At 46.1% G+C, this 21,256-nt stretch overlaps 1 protein-coding gene across 2 annotated transcripts in view; it reads left to right on the top strand.

Annotated features, from left to right (window-relative positions):
- The window catches only part of BBS4 (Bardet-Biedl syndrome 4), a 566,073-nt gene that overhangs the window by 161,910 nt on the left and 382,907 nt on the right, over positions 1 to 21,256 (top strand). For both annotated transcript variants that reach the window (XM_078685031.1, XM_078685032.1), the window contains exons 3-4: positions 4,441 to 4,520; positions 11,023 to 11,086. In XM_078685031.1, the coding sequence (XP_078541157.1) occupies positions 4,441 to 4,520; positions 11,023 to 11,086 (144 nt within the window). The remainder of the gene's footprint in view (positions 1 to 4,440; positions 4,521 to 11,022; positions 11,087 to 21,256) is intronic.

Raw genomic sequence — 21,256 nt, forward strand, 5'->3', positions numbered from 1 at the left:
AGAGCAGTGCATGCGTTGCCCAGGCTCGACCTAAGAAGGCACTGCCTGTGTCTTGATGGATTAATGGGGATGACAGTATTGAAGAGCAATTAAATAATGGCAAAATAATGCTCCTAAGCAGCAAATGCTGAAAGAAAGTGCACATTAATAATAACAGGAACAAAGTTCAAAACCTTGAGAATGGCTAATTATGAAAAGGTGAACCATAGATGTTAAACAGATGCTGCAACCGTGGTGAACCAAGAGTAGTAGGCACTGGTAAAATACCACTGGTATATAGAATACCATTATGGCATTGTTGTTGGAAGAACAATTACCAAAACAAAACAGCTGCTGCAAAGATGAAAACTGTGTCAAGCCAGCAAAGAAGGATGAAGTGAAAGATCTGATAATCTTTGACAACCCCAACCTTCAAAGAGAATATTTAGGTTTAATTATTTTTATATGTGACAAACATTAGGCAAAAAGACAAAACTATATTAATCATCGCAAGGTAACCAAAACACAGGTAGGATCACCAAAACATTGCACCTGTATCTATTATATTGTATAAACATCTCACGAACTGCTGAACCATTACCCATTTACCCAGTCACTTTGAGGCGTCTGAGCGTGAAGGAAGGGGGAAACAGAGACAAAAGAGAACCAATCACAGTTTAGGGTCCAGCGTGTCCAAACCTTACAGAAATATAATCACACAGCATTAAGGTGTGCTTCTCAAAATAAAAACCAGGCCACCTCCACCTGCATGAAGATGTATCTCTTTCTACTCACAAGGGAAGTAGATAACCAACTGAGGCTGTGAGCACTTCAGAGTCCTTTCCTTTTTCATTTGCTACAGTTCTCTCTTCCACACCAGTGTATCAGCGCACAGGTCCGGGAACACTAGTAGACCGCCTCTACTCTCTTTTACTGCATGGCGACTTGTAGTATTTGGTGTCTCAGGTCCTGGGACTGCACAGCCATTAGTTCTCTGACAAATAAAAGCAGTAGTGGCCTGGTGGTGGTGCAGGGAGGTGGGGGACGGAGGGGTAAATAAAAAAAAAGAGTCTTCTCCATACCGCTACAGGAAGCGCCTGCCTCCCAGAAGCCCCTGCCCATTCACAAGACTGCCTTAAGCAGTATTGTGATTGGTCTGACACTGTGGTTCGGCTCTCAGACAGGGGCTTGGAGGCTTTGCATGTTCCTCAACAGGCTGTGTAATGCAACCTGGTTTGGAAGATGCAAAGTGTGCATGATGGCTTGACAGGCCCTCTTAGGTTGGTCAAACGGTCTTGCGCACTTTAGAGTGTGCTTTACACTCCCCCTGCATTGGCCAGCCTGGCCCACCTTCCCCACACCCGAGCGCTGCTGATCCGGAGGTCGAGGAAGGTACTTTTTTATTTTAATTACTGTCCCCCCCTGCTCGACCCTTCTCCCCTCCCCCCCACCACCTATCTTGCCATCCGCGACTGGAGGCCGTGTAAGAAATGTTCTGCTCAGTCCTGATATGATCTGATAGTCACATGTAGAGAGTGACCGAATGAGGGAATTGAGAGAGGACGGGCGGTTGCTCACCCCCGCGTGCTTTGCCCTCCTGGGAGAGAGCACACAGCTGGGGAAGAAGCCAGGAAACGGAACTGAACTGCGAGAAGTGCTGAAACCTGAGAACTTATTGAAACGTTACGGAATTCTGTTTGAAGGATGTAAGCTTGGCAAACGATGGAAAGGAGCCAGCGTTTAACTAATGTTGAGAACAGTGAGCCACACACTCCAAGCCCTCTTATCTCTGCTCTCACGTCCCTTCAGGGCAGCCCCTCTACGGTTGGCTTCTTTTCTTGGGTACTGAGATGCGGGCAGGGACTCGCTCCAGGAGGCACCCGACTCTCACGAGGGCCCCTACTCAACCTGAGTAATAATGGGCCACACCTCCCCCTGACTCCGACTATCACCGGAGCCTTCTCCACAGAAGACTTGTGTCGTAAGAAAGGATTGAACCTCTAGTTCTCTTTTTTTAGGTCGGTTTGTTTATGACATCTACATATCAATCTAATTAGAAGTGCTCTTCCATGCTAGGACTTGGAGGTCAATATTTTGCTTGTCAATGCTTTTTTCTTTAAGTTCATTATATCTTTTTATATTTTCTGTTATCATTGTGTGTTAAACTAGGGCTTCGGTGTAGAGTAATTAATAATGCCTGTACTTTGCAGCAATAAATAATCTTACTTTGCTCTCATGTGCATTAAAGATACACTTTTTTAGGCGTGTTCTAAGTACCTCTGCTTTCTAGGAACCACCCAGACTGCCCTCGTAAAATTCTATGTGATTGGTTAATTAGTTTGATTGTATCTTGCTTATGGCAAGCACATGGCGTCCACGATTAAACAAAATGTTTTTTTTTTTTTTTTTTACATACACTTGCAATAAACATGTTAAAAAAATAGCCTTTGCCTGACTTGCCAAGGCCAGAAACAGTGGTTTTGCTGCGGGGTCGGCACTTTGCTCTCTTTGTTATTCATAGCAGGTAGTTTGGCATGTGGAAAAACAGTAAGACATATGCAGTTTTTTCAGGCATCAATGGCAATTATTGTTGAGCACACCTCACCCACATGGCAGGTCATAAGGAAATTCTGCCAGAAACAATTGGACCCTTGTGTGCGCGTGCCCACTCTTGTTCGTCTGCACAGGAATCGGGTGACCTGTACAGTGGATACCCAGTCCAACTGCTTTGGTGCAAACAGTATTTACTAACCTCGTGCCGGTGCAGCCACGAGCTGTGGGAGAGCCTGCTTTTTTGTGAAGTTCCCCATTTTGTTGCAGAACCTGTCTTTGAAGGCAGCCTGCAGTGCAAACCACGTACTTTAAATTGTATTGTTTGGCTATCTCCACGACTTTTATTGGTTTGCACAGCAAATTGTAATTTTTCTTTCTTTCTGCTGTCTCTGCGGCTTTTATTGGTTTGCAGAGCACATGTTTGTTTACTTTCTACTTTCTAGAGTGCCTGTTTGAACATTGCGACATCATGGCAGAGCGCATGTGGAGCCTTTCTCAGTCAGATTCTCTTTATATTATCCAATTACGTCGGCACATCTTGATCATTGTGTACTTTGTGGAGTAGCCAGTTGTGGTAGTTTTAAACAAATGGGCATCTCAAGTTGAGCTGCGGAGGACGTGACAGTATATCAAAGAGTGCCAATAGCGAGGGAGTGTCTTTGGCATCCATGATGTGTGGAGATGAATTTTGCATCATTGTCTGGCTACTCCCAGAGATGTTTGCCAAGCCACCTCTTTCTCAAATTTGATTGAAAATGCACCATTTGCCCCTCTTTTTTCAAAATGTTCTCAGGTGGGGGCGGGGGGGAGACCCCTCCGAACCCCTGTAGGTGGTTCTGGCTCGTTCACTACGCTCGCTCGCCGCAGTTCAGTCTTTACGGCGCACCACTTTCAAGTGTCACCAGCTGCCACTGAATACATAGTTCTTAAAGCTCCACAACTTGAGGGAAAGAAACAGGCACAAATTTTCACTCAGTATTTGTAAATAACTCAGTAAATTCCCAGCACAACTTAGAAGGTGAGGCTGAGTTCCAGTTCTAGGTACAAAGGGTAGTAGTTTCACAGTCCAAACCAATATGACAAAACTAGCTAACCTAAGGCCTCTGAAGACAGCACTGGAAAAGATTGAAGATTTCTGAGGTTGTGAGGAAATTCTTCGAAGTAATGCTACAGGAGAAGTTCTAGGATGTGTCAGAAACAGAACATTTCTGAGAAGATGGACTCTGCCTTTGATTGAATATTGACAGCTAGAGAATTATGAATACGGGTGAAGAACTGAGCTCCAGTAGAAGAGCACAGGTGAAAAGCAGTACCCAAGCAGAGGCTTCCTCTGATAAAGAGGAAAGCCAAGCACACAATCACGCCCTATTGTGTGTGGCTTTTATGGAGTGGGTGATGCACAAACTCTGCAGTATTTCCTCGAACCCTAAGGTGGGTCCTCAAATACCGCAGCAGGTCCTCGAATCTCACTGTAGTCCGGCACTCAGATGGGGCATACTGTCATGGCTTTTGGGGTCCCCGTCTATGCTCGCATTGGGGTTCAGGGATCGGAGCAAAATAGGTATGCACAAGTCTGAATTCAAGGCAGTGTATAATGCATGTTCCAGAACGATTCAGCACCTACCGTGGTCAGACAAAGCAGCCTTTATATGAAAATATTTGTTGCTTATGTCAGTTAGAATGTAGGTGACCATTTTCTGTGAGAAAAAAGATTACTGTAATAACTACTGTGGCATAAACAATAGCCACACTGTGCTTTGTGAATCTTGTAGTCAAGCAGAAACCCTGTGTAGTGTGCTCATGTATTACAAATGATTCAGTTTTGTACTCTAAATGTCTGGAGTGGTAGTGCATATAATGGAGAGTTTCCCTTTTTTCTAATCTTTATTTTGACCCTTGCCCTTTTAGCACCCGAGCTGCCTATCTTGGAAAGAAGAAACTGGCTGATTCACCTGCACTACATCCGAAAGGATTATGAGACATGCAAGGTAAGCGTAACGTTTGAAAAGTAAAACTTGAAATAACATAATGAATGAGGTGAGTGTGCTTCCACAGGTATGGTGGAGGGGACAGTATTGACAATCAGACAATTGCGATAATGTCATTTAAAGGTGGCCTATTTTTTATATATTTATTTTTTCTTTTGCATTTCAAGACTTCTAGTTATTTACTTAGACCACTTTTTCCGACATTGCCCCCCTTTCACATCTGCCTTAGGGACCTCTTTCGCAGTCTCGTCATCCTCAAATAATCAAAATAGTTGAGAAATACAAAAATATGTTTAGACGTATGTTTTTGGGCACTGGGTCAGCTCTCTTTCACTATTTCCCCTTCTAACTATTATTCCAAGTTTTGTTTCTGCCCACCACAGCATACAGCATGGGACAATGTTTCAGCAACTTAACACATTATCAGTCTGGCACTTTGAGTGACTGTTTTAAGCCTGATCACATGCATATCTTCACAGAAAAAGCCTTTTCAAAGGGACAACACCTTACATTCCCAATGTTTTTCTTTTGCATTCTTTCTCCTAGATCTTCAGGTTAACAGTAATTTAAAGCCAACTTGCTTTTTGCCTGCTTGGAAGCACCCATAATATTTTATTAATAATATATGCATTGCCTCTTTTTAAAAATGTAACAAATCTATAACAGGCATATGCCTATGAAAGGCGGTGGCATGTTTTCTTATGTATGAATTACTTTGGTAGAGGCTCTATCTAGCTGCAGATTCCTTACTTTTGAATTTCCCAGGTGTCGGGCTGGATCCGGAAACTTTTGCTGAGCAATACCCTTTGCACGCGGCGTCAGATGGCTCCATTCTGCTCCGTATGACAACGTCAGTAGCGCCGGTTAGGACATCGTGATGCCTATATAGGCGCCACCCAGGCGCTTGAACAGTACTTTTTGTTTTTTCCATGCCATAAGTGCAGAGCCACAAAGTAACTGACGTAGTCGTGTGCAAAACTAGGGCCCTGAAAAAGGGAGTAACCTTAGACCTACAATAATAGTCCGCAAAGTGGGGAGGCATGGGTAGGGCTGTAGGGAATCTGCAGCTAGATAGAGTCTCTATCACATAATGCGTTACCGAAAGTGAGGTAACTTGTTCATCTGATAGAGACTTCTACCTTGCTAATTCCTTACCTTTGAATTAGATACCCAAGCCATACCATCCCAGCGGTGTGCTGCGGACCGATATCTTATACTAGGAAGTCCTGCAGTCGCGAACGGGCAAAGTGTATTTGTCCCTGTGGACCCGACCATCCAGGTAGCAGTGTTTTGCAAACATGTGCAAGGATGCCCACGTTGCTGCCTGACAGATGTCTTGGACTGGGATACCCGAGCCAAGGCCATTGTTGTAGCCTTTCCCCTGGTGAATAGGCCCTTAATTCTTCAGAGGGCTGCTTCTTTGCCAAGGCATACCACTTGATACAGAGAACTACCCAGCAAGAGATGGTCCTTTTCTGCACTGCCCTTCCCGTCTTTGCTCTCACGTACCCAACAAAGAGTTGGTCATCCACCTGGAACACTTTTGGGCGGTCAAGGTAGAAAGACAGCGCTCTTTTCGGATTCGGCCAGTGGAGACGCTTCTCCTCATTAGAGGGATGCTGGGGTGCAAAGAAGGTGGACAATGTGATGTACTGACTCAGATGGAAAGGTGTTACAACCTTTGGCAAAAAGGATGACCCGGTGCAAAGCACCACCTTGTCCGGAAAGGACATAAAATAAGGAGACGAGCAAGATAACTCCTGCAGCTCACTCACCCTCCCAGCTAATGTAATCGCCACTAAGAAGGCTGTTTTGATGGTCAACAGCTGGAGGGGACAATTGTGTAAAGGCTCAAAAGGAGAGCACATCAGGTAGGTGAGGACCAAGTTAAGGTCCCACTGCGGCATAATAAAGGGCGTAGGGAGAAACAGGTGAGCCAGCCCTTTTAGAAATCTATGTGCAATAGGAGATTTGAAGAGAGAGGGCTGGTCTGGCAGCCGCAAAAAGGCAGACGGAGCAGAAAGGTAACCCTGGAGAGTTCCCAAAGCAAAGCCCTGTTGGGCAGGGGTCAGAATGAACAAAAGGACAGTAGAAAGAGAAGCAGAAAGGGGGAAAATAGACCTTTCTGTACAGGATAATAGAAATTTCTGCCAACAGCAGGCGTTTACCGTCTTAGTGGAGGGCCTTTGGCAACCAGAATAACAATACAGACTTCGGGAGAAAGGTCAAAAGCTATCAACTGTCGCCGCTCAATCTCCACGCAAGGAGGCGCAGAGTTGACAAGTTTGGGTGGAGAACTCTCCCCTGCTGCTGTGACAGAAGATCTTCCAGAAGGTACAGCCTGATTGGAGTATCAATGCTCATTCTCAGAAGTTCTGGAGACCAGACTCTCCTTGCCCAGTCCAGAGCCACAAGAACGACTTGGGCCTGGTCGCTCCTGATCTTCTTCAGAACTCTGAGCAGGAGTGGTATGGGTGGAATGGCGTACAGCAGGCCTGAGCTCCACTTGCAATGAAAGGCGTCGCCGAGCGATAGCTGCCTGAGAAACCCCAGCTCGCAGTACTGCTGACACTGCGCGTTGTCTACAGAGGCGAACAAATCTAAACAAGGTTCTCCGCACTGATGAAAGAGGCCTTGCGCCACCTTTGACTGGAGACACCATTCGTGATCCACTAGGCATTGAAGGCTGAGTTTGTATGCTTCGAAGTTCCAAAATGTGCTGCAACCCTTTGTTCTTCTTCGGAATCAGAAAGTTGCCGTAATAACAGCCATTGTCTACTTCTGAAACCGTAACCCTTTCTTTAACTCCCTTGGCCAAGAGAGCTGTAACTTCCTCTTGGAGTAAACTAAAATGATCCTCTGTCAGCCGTTTCTGTTTAGGCAGAATGAGGGAGGAAAAGAGAGGAGAGCCAGAGATTAGCCCTCCTGGACGATCTTAAAGACCCGCTTGTCCAATGTTATGGATCTCCAGCGGGGGAGATGATGACAAATTCTCTCACCAACTGGAGTAGTGTGTTCCCGCAGAGTCATCCTAGGAGTGCTTGGAGGCTGCGGCTGCTGGGGGCTGTGTGGCAGTCTACTTCTGGCTTCCATTTCTGAACCGGAATGCACCGCGTCCATGTCCTTGCACAGCTTTGGCAGTCTGTGCGGGACAGTGGCTGGGATAGGGCCGACTTATCTGGAAACCACTTACGTTGCCCCGAAATGGACTATGGGAATACTGGCCACGAGCAGTAGAGGAGAGGCCCAAGAATCTGGCCGCAGCTCAAGAGTCGTTGAACCTGACCAGGGCCTAGTATGCTTTTTCCCCAAAAAGACTGTTTCCATCAAAGGGCATGTCCATCAGATTTGTTCAGACATCATCCGAGAAGCCAGTTGGTCTAAGCCAGGCATGCGCCTCAAGACCACTGTTGTTGAACTGGATCTGCTCTGCGAATCCGTCGCATCTAGGTCACAGCGTATGGCGAATTTTGCTGCATCTCTCCCATCATTGACAGCTTGGGAGATCATAGCCTGGGCCTCCTCCAGGACCTGTGGCAGCACTTGTGCAACTGTCTTCCAAAGGTAACGGGAAAAATGACCCAATCAGCATGTGGTAGTCACCGACCGCAATGCCAGGCTGGAGGAAGAAAACAACTTCTTTTCAAATGAGTCCAGCCTCTTGGATTCCCTAGCCGAAGGAGCAGAAGGGAACACGCCCTGGCATGTAGAGGCCTACACCACTAAACTTTCTGGGGTAGGGTGTTGGCTGAGGAACTATGAGTCGCCTGGAGCGGGCGATGGAAGTGTGCAATCGTCCTATTCACAGGAGCCCCTGTGCTAGGCTTGGACCACATGCCTAGAAGGATGTCCCTAAGTGCCTCATTAAAGGGCAAAAGGGGTTTGGAAGTAGAAGCCCCTGGTTGAAAGCACCTCGCTTAGGAGATTAGGCCTGACCTGCACTGAGGGCAACTCTAGTCCAAAGACCCCATCTGCCTTCTTTACCACCATGGCATAAAATGCCCCCTCCTCCGTAGCCACTGTTGGCGGAGAAAGCATGCCAGGATCTGGGGAAGTGTCCAGTCCACTGGCCTCCCCAAGTTCCCCATACCAGTCCACGTTCTCCTCAGAGACATCCTGGTGTTCCAGAGGATCCATAGACTCTCCCATTCCTCTCCTGAGTGTAGCACATCTTCAAAGTGCTCAGGCTACAACATGGAACCCCTGGTTTCAATCGACTCTGTAATTGGCGTCGAGCACCCTCGTTGCGGCTCCATGTCGTCGGGGATGGTGCTGGTGTTACCGGTGGCACTGCAGTCATCAACTTCGGATCCGACGCCGGCGGAGGTCGAGGTGGCACGACTGGCGCCAACCCGGATCTCTGATCGTATCCCTGACACCCCACCGTGGCCGATATCGTCGAACCCCATGGGGCCCCTTCCGACTCCGAGGGTTCACCAGCGGGGTCCTTCCGATCAAATACGCGGTGCATGGCCTCATAAAAATCTTTTATTTGAGCGGGAGTTGCACCCGCTCCTGGAAAGGGAGGAAAGCGAGAAGTCGCCTCTGGCTCCACAGAACCGTGCCTAGAGCGTCGGTGCTCCTTACCTCTCTCGATAACGGATGTCAGCCGAAGTGAAGATGAAGTCCGCTTGGACGACTTCTTCTTATGCTTCTTCCCTGACAGTCCCAAGGACCTTGAATGGGAAGAAGAGAACTAAGGGCTCTGGGAGTGAGCCGGCACCCTCCTCTTTTTCGATCGGGCCCAGGACCTCCGCGTAGTCTCGCTGGTCGGCGAGAAGCTTCATCGCTCGCTCCCTCAAGGCTTTCTGAGCCATGGCCCTGCAGTCCGAGCACAACTTCGAGTCGTGGTCACGCTCGAGACACCAGAGACAGACGGAGGTGGGGATCGGTGACCGATATTATGCGCTGGCAGGAACCGCACAGCTTAAAACCTGTCTTCTTTGAAGACTTCCCTGGCACATGAAGTAGAAAACATTTCAAAATTTGACAAAAGTCGAGAAGAAACCTGCCAAAAAGCGGTAGCGGGGTAGCTCTACCCGGATCGGTGCTTAACTGGCATGGCATGAAAAGAACTGACGCCTGGGTGGTGCCTATATAGGCACTGCGACGTCATAACCAACACTACCGACGCTGACGACATCACGCAGAGCCAAATGAAGCCACCCAACGCCGTGCACAGGGGGTATTGCTGAGCAACAGCTTCCAGATTCAGCCTGATTCCTGGGAAATTCAAAGGTAAAGAATCTGCAGCTAGAAGTCTCTATCAGATTCAACACTTAACTATTGTTAGCTTTGCAATGCTTGTCATGATTTGCCTCCACTCATAGCCCCCACTTCTCTGCAGCCACCAATTTTCAGAAACTGCCTTTTTGATTTCAGTCTGCCTCCTCATTTTCCAAGACTCTCTTTATATTTTTAAAGATATATTTTTTATTTTTTGGGGTTAACATTTTTGTAGTTCGTCATAGCGTCTTTATTACTATGGTTAGTCCTATCCGTCTAAAGGATTCCAGACAATAGATAACATATTTTCCCAAAAGGATAATTTTTACGTGCATATCTGCAGTCTGTATTGATAATCTTTATTATGTCTTTACATTTCAATATAATTTATTAAGATTAAACATATTACTGGTGAAAATATAAGTGAGTGAGCTAATCCTTTTGAAATGGAAAAGCAAAGAAAATGATACTCGTCTAAACTGGGAGCTGCTAATCAACGTAGATCATATATAATGCAAAAGGTACCCATAGACCGATAACTGGATAGCTTGTAGGCCCTGTGATAGAGCAGCTGGGAACTGTGTGGTTGAGTGTGTTGTGCTGGTTCGAGTAGTGTAGTGTCTACTTGTGTGACTTGCTTTTAGTTTTTAGGATTTCGAGGCTTACTTATTTTCAACTAAACTCAGCTACCGTTTAATAGATATCAATGTCTGTTTCACTGTGAGGAGCATGAATCTTTTTCAAACACTTATGTCAATTCCCCTTGGGGAGGTGAGGGGGGAGGGTACGGGATTCCCCATTTGTGAACGCCCCTGCTGACCTTTGGTAAGAATGAACCTTGCGTCTTTTTTCCTTTTACCTGAATTCTTTATTTTTATCCATCTTTTCCTCCTCACTGTATCATCTTATTATGCCTAGTGTTTCTGGTCATTTACTTCGATCCTGTTACATTGTAAATGCTTCTGAATTTAAGCACAGTTGGGTTTCATTATTTTGCTGTTTATTTGTACTTCAGTTGTCCATATTCTTTCCATTCTAAGCCATTGGCTTAGCAAAGCTACTAAGAAAACTAGTAACTGAAAGAAGGTACTTTTACTTAGATATTATAATTTCTATCCTGACATTGTGCAAGGGCCTGGATGAAGAAGGCTGAATGACTTGCATCATTAGACATGGAGTGCAAATCTCAGATTGATTTCGTAAACGCCTTTAAGTGTGGGTCAGTGGGTCCTCTGATAGTGTTACTGCCCAATAATACGCTGTCTTATTGTTTTAGGCGGTAATTAAAGAACAACTGCAGGAAACGCAGGGGATGTGTGAATATGCTGTGTATGTGCAAGGTAAGTTATGGTGCTTCCAAGCAGAGTGGAAAAAAATAGTAGTGTGGCAATGTAGATCAGTCTGCTGTTGAAAGTATGCTATGGCAGGCCTCCAGCTTTAAAGATTATTGTACTTGACGCTCAGTCTGGTGAGAGGCAGCTCTATAAGCAGTTAATGATGGTCTGGTTTGCCATGAATAGACCTAGTAATTGCTTTTAGGTGAGTGATCAGTGGACAGAGGTGGGAATTAGCTAAAACTGAACATATTTTCTGCACCTAGAAATGTATGCTGATGCGGAAGTAATCCTTTACCGTAGGCTGAAAGAGGACATAGGCAGGGCTTTGATATATACTGATCCTTATATGTTTCTAGTGTTTCTGGCACCTGCTGAACCTTGCTAATAGTTAGGAGTCTTCTTTAAGATCGGGGCCACATGATTGCTGTCCTCCCTTGCATTAGATCAAATTTTTTTGTTTAGGGGTCTTTATTTGATGGGACATTCAAACGAACATTGCAGTTTATTGTCGTGGGTTCTAGGTAATACTTGCAAACGGACACTTCCCTCAGCACCCACATGTTAACATTTTCCCAATCAAAATACAATTGTATTATTAGCAAAAACATTATCAGAGCCCAGTCCTGAGGAGACATTACACCTAACAAGCTGCTGTCTGCACTGCCACAGCCATACTACATTGTCATCTACGTGCGAAAACGAAATACCATGCTTGTTACTTTGTAAGATTTGTGTTGAAGTATTGTATTTTGGAACCATCACCCCCAATTAAATGGGACGAGAGTAGTAGTGAATGTAGAATCAATTTGCGAATTTCATATTAAAAAGAACAGACTCTTAAACAAGAAAAAAATAAAGATGATAAAACACCCAAAATAGTACAAACAACAGTATTAAGAAACTTAGAATTAATACTATATTAAATTGAGATGGTAGGAGAAAGTGGTTTATTACTTGTGATGGATTGAGGTCCACCACAAGTAATAAAAACATTATCCTGTAGGTCCAGTAAACGGTTTTTAGTCATTTAAACCCCAGCTCGACCCTTTGTAGCCATAGCACAGAGCACACAGTGTAAAGCATTTAGTAATACCAAAACAGTTCAAAACCTAAAAACAACAAAATAAAAATTCCACTCCAGTTTATAAAATCTAGAATAATTTAATGAACAAACTGACACCAAAACGAGCAAATTCCAAAAAGGAAAACCGGCGGTATGAATATTTAACGATTTAAGTCAAAATACTGCCCAAAAGCGGCGTGTAGCACCAATGGTAGTCAATAGTTGTGGTAGACTGGGATCTTGGCACAATTTGAGGCCTACCGCAATGGAGCGTGTGTCAAATACACCATTGAAGTTCAAGACGGGTGCAGGTTTTACCTTGGGACTTCGAATCAAAAATCAAATTTAAAATCCTTTAGCAAGGCAAAGCAGCAGACTGTGTTCGAGGAGGGCTCCACTACGTTGGAGAACTGTTTGATGAGGTCCCAGTGAAGCCGTTGGTTTAGGCAGGAAAAGTCCTCTTGCCAGTCGGATGCTTTTGGCCCCCTCACTTAGTCAACATTTCTACATTTCAACTTAGGGCCGAGTTTAGCCAACGCATTATTCCGTCACAAACATGATGTATATCCCATCTACCTTATTACAAGTGTCTTAGGATTTAATGCACTCGTAATAAGGCAGGTGGGACAATCCATCACGTTTTTGGAAGAGTAACCTATCCATCAAACTCTAAATCAGGCCTTTTTTCTCAGCTCTGAATCCTCCAGTGGGGCAGGACTGCCGCCTCTTTCCCACAATGGCTCCACTAGGTTGGATGCCTTCTTGGCGAGGTCCCTATTAATCAGATCTGCTGCCCGGAGAGAAGCTCAGAGCAGGAGAAACCGGTTTCCTCAGTCCCGAGGCAAAACACACCTTTGGCAAATAAGCTTGGCATATTGGTCTTTAAGTCCAATAGGTTTCTATGTCTCAGATTTTCAAGGTTCTAAGGAAAAGTACAGTTAGACAGAGCCAAGGGTCAGGAACAGTACTTGGGGGTCAATTTTCACTTTAGCAGAGGCCACTAGCATGCTTGAAGGCCTGTACAGTTGCAACTGCTCACTGGAGCTCTTCAGAAAAAGGCCTCTTGTAGGTAGTTGTGGCCCTGTGGTTTACATAGGAGGTAAGCAAACTGACCTTTGGAGTCCACTTCTTTGTCTTGGGTACAGGTAGAAGCAGGTCTACCTCTTCAAGTGTCTTTGCGGAACAGCAGGTGCAGTCCTTGCTCTGTTGTTCAACCGATCCAGCCGTGTTCTAGAGAAGGTGTTTTGGAAGCCACATTTAATGCCTGACACTAGCTTGTGGTTGGAGTGACTCCAACCACAAGCTAGTGTCAGGCAATTAAATGTTGGAGTCACATCTTTTCTTTCCATCACGGAGAGGAAAGCAGTTAGTCTTCATAGTTATACCCACACCAAGAAAATTATAAAAATGAAAGACATAACTGAAATGCATAAATTATTACTCCAGAAAGTGTATAGGAAGAACTACAATTGGTGAAAATGTTGCTAACTGCAACAATCACTGTGAGGGGCGTGTCCAAGATAGTGGAGTGTTCGAACGGAGCATAGAGAGCTCCAATCTGTAATACTCCCTTTCCGGATTGATTTTCCTGCATTTTGAGCACTCCCCTCTGAACAACTAGGAGGGCTAGCGGTACCACCATGGCCCACGAGTGACTGCTTCTTTGCCGCTCCAGAGCAGCTGTGGGCATGCAGGAAGTGGTGGCCTATGCAAGTTCGGCACTACACTGGAGCCCAGAGGATTGAGTAATGGTGGCCTCCTCCGCCACCCTCGGTTACCAGCAGTCCCTACTGCAAGGGCAGAAGCGGAATAAGATGGGCTGCTGAAAGAGGAGGCATGAACTAGTACTGAGGGCTGGGGTCTGAGGAGCGACAGCCTCTTCCCACACATACAGCAACCCGGCGGACCCCACAACAACAACAAGCTGAGCTGCCCTTGTTGCCAAAATGGAACACAGTGGGAGGGGGCCACAGTGACAGGGGAGGCAACGTGAGCTCATAAATAGACCCAGCGATCATGACTGAACAGAGGACTTGGCAAACGGTAGACAGTTGAGATACATTGGGGGGGATCGCCCTGTGGAGTACACCTCTTTTGCTCTCTCCTCCCACATTTGTTCCCCTTGAACCTCAAGGACTGTCGTAATGTGGTGCAAACCAAGAATTGGAGAGCCAGGAGAGACCTCCCTCCCCCACCAGGATCACTACCCAGTGCACAGCCAAAATTGACATTTTCCCCTTCTCGACACTCAGGTGCCATACATGAATCTAAAATGTCCTGAACCAGTATTCCCCTTAGGATCCAACCAATGTTCCCTCTAATTATTTTCCTGTGCGCGAGGCAGTGTAAGGTCTCTGCGCTACAGCCAAGGCTATGTGGGGCAAGAACCCAACCGCGCGTGTGGACATAATCCACCCTTGGCTACATAAATAAAATGTTAGAAATATCACCGCCAAGCTACTGAAGCTCCAGATCAAAGAAACAGATAACAGACTCATAACTGTGTTAGAATCCTTGAGAACAGGGTGTGAAGATGCACAATCTCTGCCAGTGCTGCAAGGCTAAACTAATAGTAATACAGCGCTATACAATTCTTTGTTGCCCATGTGGACTAACATGCCTTGCCTGTGAACATATGGCCAGGAGATGGCCTTGCTGGAATCCCAAAATAGACATTACTGTTTATTTATTTTTATAGTGTTCTCGGGGACGCCTGCAATTAGTGCTATAAATAGGTAAGTATTTGTGCTTATTGTGAGCAAAAACAATATCTGAAGTTAAAACTTGTTGCTAAATTATGGCCTTGTAGTGAGGATGTGTCAGAACAATATTGTGTTAGCATGTGCCAGTTGGATTCGGACTTCCAGGCCTGCTTCTGGTCGCCAGGTAAGTTTATCGAGATTTTACATTCCTGGTTTTCGCTTCTCGACAAAGAAGGCCACCTATAACAGTTCAAAACAAATAGAGCGCGGCTGCGGGGCAGATTGTGTCCTTTATTTAAAGTATTCATGCTAATTGCAGCGCCCGTCATGCTTCTACACGGCGCTGCTATTAACAGGAACACTTTTAAAAAAGCAACATGAATACTTTAAAAAAAGCACAGAATCTGCCACGCTCTATTAACAAAAGGCATGCAGTAAGTCCAGAAGCACAACATGTGCTATTACAATCACTAATAAAATCCAGAAGCACGACGTGTGCTTTCACAGTCACCTATATATATATTAGTGATTGTGAATAAACACACATCGTGCTTCTGGACTTGCTGCATGTCTTTTGTTAATAGAGCGCAGCTGCGGGGCAGATTATGTGTATTTTTAAAAGTGTTTGTTAATCACAGTGCCTGTCATGTTTCAACAAGGCGTTGCGATTAACAAGAATACTTTTTTAAAAGCTCACAATCTGCCCTGCTGCCGCGCTTTATTAACAAATGGCATGCAGCAAGTACAGGAGCCACCTGCTGCCGAACTTGGGCAGTCAGGTTGCTGTGAAACTTACCTGCCGCTCTTGTTCTCTTCCACAGTGGTCTCTTCCTTCGCCTCCAGCACAAGGGAAATTACCGCTTTTCACGTTGCACGTCTTTTAAAATCGGCAGCATGAACAGTCTCTCGCAGGATGTGCTGTGTGTGCGCACTTTAAACTATACACTGCGCGCTTGGGGTAGCACAGGTGCGTGCGCGCACACCTTACAGGGAACAGTGGATCCAACAGTAGGCTGGCTTCACAAACAAGACTGCACATGCCCCCACTGTAGAAGACACCTTACAGGTACACACATCCAGTATAGACGCCCTTCTGCCTGCGGTTCGAGACATACAGGTTGTGGAATAAAAAGCCTTTTTAGGAGCTCACTGATGCACGGTCCTTAACCAACAAAGAAGAAATTGGCACGGAAGCTGTAATATCAAGGAAATAGATTTATTAACCTCTCATGAGAGAGACTACATCAATACGGTACCATCAGGCCACTGTATGAGGTAGTCCAATGTAAAGGGGATGGCATGCCTCAGGTTCCCTCTACAAGCCCTACACCCCCGTGTGGGTATTCACCTTGTGACCCCCCCCTCCTTTCATTGCAGCCATCGCAACCGCAGGTCTGGACTATGCCTGATGAACAGTACAGCTGTGACGCTGAAGAAGACTACTGCGGGCCCTTTAACTGACCTGGGACCGGTGAAGAGGAGGAGCACGGCTACGCCTCAAATACGGCAGGTGAAAGCACTCGGGTATGCTTGTACACCGGAGGAGCGAAAGGCGAGTGGAGAGGAGCAGCGTGGAGCGAGAGGAGCAAAATGAGAGAGGCGAGGAGAGGACCCGGTATTTCATCTACGGAGGAAGAGGAGAACGAGAGGAGAGACCCGTCGGCGGCGCGGGAGCCTGGAGGCCAACGGCAACACGAGCCGCCCAGCCGCACGCCAGGAGGTGTGTGGCTCTCAGAGGTACGAAAGCGTATCACGGGCTGGGTTGGGAGAAGGGGTGGGTCAGTACCGTGACCGAATACCCTACGTTTCCCTGATTTCCCTTCCTACACTCCCACGTCCCGTCACTTCGTTAAAAATAGTCACTGCTGGTGTCCCATCACTCCTTTTCCTGAGTACCTGTGTTGTGGTCTGACTCGGGACTGATACGGCCTCTCTTGTGTCTTCCCTCACGGCGGAAGGGGACCTCACCACGGAGACGGACAAGGACGAGGCGCGACGGAGCCCCGTACGGAGGAAGGTGGAGGGAACCAGGAGAAGACGCAGAGCAGAGAGGAGCCAATCTCCGAGGAGGGCTCCGGTCCGGAAGACTTGTACTGACTATCTTTACCAGCAAATAAAACCTGCACGAACCAAAACTCGCCTCCTGCCCATTTCTACCCAGACCGCTACATCCAAGGAGTACAGAAACTATGGTGCTTATATCCTGTGATAGTTGCAGTGTAAGCATGGAGGTTCAAAAAGAGGCGGTACAAGTATACACGTGAATAGCTATTTCTCATATATGGATAACTGGAAACTACTTAGTCAACAGAGTGAGTGGAGTAACATAAACCCTTACATCAGTTGGAATAGCCTGACCGTTATATACTTGGACAGATGCATTCTGGCAGCTACAGGCCTTTCTGATCATACATTGCTCTGGCCCAGTGCTCTGAAGCACATGGCGAGCACATGGCTAACTAAAATGGCTGCCACAAACAAAACGGCTTCAGCTAACAGTAATTTCTGCGATTTCCACAAGGTGACCCTAGAGTCCGAACTTGGTGCCTTGGCTCTGGATGTCGGACTACTCTGTGCAGACCACAAGAAACTGAAAGAGTGTATAGACTCCACGAATGGACTGTGGCAGCTCTTCTACCCACGGTGAAGGAATTGAGATTCATAATCCATAAGCTAGAAGACGGAGGTATGGTTCCTGCGATCTAAACAGAAGTTGCCGAAGGGGCTCCTGCCGTAACAATATACGGATAATGGGTCTCCTGAAGGGTGCAGAGGTCCCCAAAATGGATTTGTTCTTGGAGGAATAGCTGGCCACTGCCATCTTAGAAGGCAACTCCCTCCACATTCTTTTCAGTTGAGAGGTGACACTGGTCCCTGGCACACTGCTACCGATGGGCTCCCTACCCTGGCCTGTGGTGGCCCGCTTGTTTAATTATGGGAACAGAGATCAGATTCTACAGGCTGCTAGAGACAGGTGCTACTGGACAATTAACAGTAGAGTCAACATTTTCCCTTACTACACTGCAGAGGTCCAGAAATAACACAGATCCTTTTTGAAAGTCATGTCCGCCTTCGACAACTGAATCTCAGCTACGCCTTAATGTTCCCAGACAAGCTGAAAATCATAGACGATGGGACAGTGGGATTTTTTGCATCACCGCAGGAAGCATTGGAATGTTTGCAAACAAAAGGATTTCTGAACCAGATAACGCGCTACAGAGGTGGCGGAGCTGGATCTCCACACTAGCTCCATTGGAGGGTCAGGATCACTGACCCCTGAGCCTCACACGGGCCTGGTGGACGACTTGTTGACAGATATTGCATCTGAACTGTGAGGGGGACCGGATGTTACCCCCAAAGACTGCTGAAAACATCCTATGAGTGCAGCTATAGTTACAGGTTTGGAGGGAAGGGAGCCACATGCCTTGCACTGTCTCGGGGGAAGAATCAAAATAAATGAGACTGGGTATAGCCATTTCATAGGCTGTTTGTACAGAGTACTAAGTGCCTCCCCCAGACCTTCAAATCGGAAAAGTATACCTACAGAGTTTTATACTGTTTTATTAGTTGGTGCAAGCCTGTTGGCATTGGGAAGAGGGGTTGGGACCTTGTTTATCAAGGAGTTACTGTTTTTGATGTTTTTCAGATCAGTACACTATGGGCGCACATACAAGAATGGCAAAATGCCAAAAGCCGACACGGCGACCCTTGAGTCTACCACCCCGGACAGCACTCCCATCACAAACACACCCAATGATAATGTATAAGTGCAACTTCCTAACGTGCAATGTTCGAGCTATGGCGTCACACAACAAACAATGCCGCATTAGCTCCCATCTTAAAACGTAGACACATTCACTTTGCCTTCCTACAAGAAACGCACCTTCTTACACAAGAGGTTGTGAAACTTAATAGGAAATGATGGTGCACAGTTCTCTATGGGAGTGGGGGGGGAGTCCTGATTTGGATTGCACACTGGTTTACCCTTTACACTCAGGCTCACATCAGTGGATCGAAAGGGTTGATATGTGTTGGTTGAAGGAGCACTGAATGGTTCTCCGCTACTACTGGTAGCGCTCCAATCCCCTAACAAAGGATTGGCGGCCTTCCTGGAGGACCTGACTCAGACCTTGCTGCGCTACACCACAGCACCTTGCCTATGGGGAGGGTACTTCAAATGTAGTGCCCAACATAATGAGGGACAAACAACCCCCCCACTGCACCCGGATGGGACACTTATGTAATGATTGAGCAGTGGTGACTGCATCACCCGGAGGACAGAGCCTATTTCTTCTACTCAGGCCACCATGCCCTACACACCAGAATGTATCTGTTCTGTTGTAACTCTGAAGCTGGGAAAAGGGTGGCGGTTTAGGATGCACACCCTATCTGATTCATTTACCTTAAAACGTTCGCTCTACTGGGGCCATACTGCGCGCACGTATATCCATGTTGCGCTTCAACGTAGAGAGCTTGAAGACCTGGGCTATCGGTGGGTTGTCAGGGGATCACATCCCCAATATTTGTCAGAGAATATGGGAACTGCCTCGGATCCCACGATGGAAATGGAGGCCTTCAAGGTGGTTATCAGGGGGTTGTGCCTCATGACCATGTATACAGAAAAACAGGCATTATTAAGGGAGGTGAGTTCCATGGAAGACGCCTCGACAGGGGCTTAACGCAAAAGCTAACCTACTGTACGGGGCAAACACAGGGAGTTCTTAAACAATTAAGTTGTATCTACTATAGGGAATATGTAATGCGCCAGCACAGAGAAGGAGACAAAACGGCTAGTACTGGCCTGGCTACTATGGATAGAGCAAGCTATAGCCCCCATCAGAGCCATACGCACACATCAGGGTGACATAAATGGCACCCCAAAGGGCATTAGCACCTCTTTCAAGTAGTACTACAGCACTGTATATGCTGCCCTGAGAATAACTGGATAAAGAAAATACAGAACGGTCGCACTCCTGTGTAAGTTCAAAGTAATCCACTTTGTTTATGGGTGTGTTGGTGCTGTTTGGTACTTCCTTCTGAGTCAAAGGAGCGGATAATAGGTTGAGCAGCGTTATTCCAAACGAGAGTAACGTCCCCAAAAGCACTCAGAAAACAAATTTCATTGATTTTCGTTCTTGTAAAATAAAGTTTTATTCGAATGTTCGTTGAAAATCTTTTCAATATCATTTGACGTTACTTTCACATCAATTCATAAGTTGTACACTTCATTTCTCATAGCCCAATGCGTTTCGGGCAATCTGCCCTTCATCGGGGGCCTCTTGTACTTCGAAAAAATCGGTAAGTCACGTGTGGTAGTGACGATGGATTTAGCGTTAAACGCTTATGTTCTCATTTTCAAAAAAGTCTTGCTAGAGTCGCATGGTCTCTAGATGCCGTAGTTGCGTTTCCCGATTACGTGCGTATCGGTAACACAGCTTCGGTCGGGGTTCTGTTGGCTTCCGCTTTTTTTAAAATGAGAACATTCAAATAAAACTTTATTTTACAAGAACGAAAATCAATGAAATTTGTTTTCTGAGTGCTTTGGGGACGTTACTCTAGTTTGGAATAACGATACACAACCTAGCCCGGAGAATAACCTCATAGAAGTTTATCTTGACAGAATCACATTCCGCTTCCCCCCCCCCCTCTTGTCCTCCTCTTCCCCCAGTCAGGTCCTAACGTCCTCTAACCACAGTCAACTTCGATTGATGCCCATTACACACTTCTTGATACAAAACGAACAGAACCGCTTCATACATGCAACACTTTCCTCATTTTAAGGTTTTCATAATCAATTGGGCCAGCGTGGAGAGACGTGATCACTGAGTGGCCTATCTGGTGCTCTTCCAGGGGATCCTCATCAAAGTCATAAGCATTAGAATATTCCCGCCCATGTGCGGGACCCCGGAAACACTATATTATATGTGCCCCACATATATATACTCATATATATATATATAAATACATATATATATATATATATATATACATGCAATAGCAGCCAAATAAAATCACAGCTGAAATATGCTGTGTAGAATTTCCACCATACATGAATAATAAGCATTAGAAACATGAGAAACAACAAAAAAGTTTGTTTAGAAACTGTTTTAATGCTCAGAAAGCAGTAGAAATTCTCAAACCTCACTGGAAGCATAGAAAGCTCCCAGGCTGCATTGCAAACACACAGTCTAAAAAGACTGAAAAGCTAACCTGTAGCTGCATAGCAATAAACTGACACCGTGCCTTTAAGGCACCCATGACCCCCAGTATCCCATCATGCCTCAGGGGTGACAGTTAGGTCAGTTGTTCTTTCCGGCTCCTTCAGGAAGGATCCTGGTTACACAGCTACACTAATTTCTGTTTTTCTGACAGAAAAATACTTCACTTTTGTCTATTTTTACACTTACT

The sequence above is a fragment of the Lissotriton helveticus genome, chromosome 3_2 (genome assembly GCF_964261635.1).
Source record: "Lissotriton helveticus chromosome 3_2, aLisHel1.1, whole genome shotgun sequence".
Taxonomy (NCBI): Eukaryota; Metazoa; Chordata; class Amphibia; order Caudata; family Salamandridae; genus Lissotriton; species Lissotriton helveticus.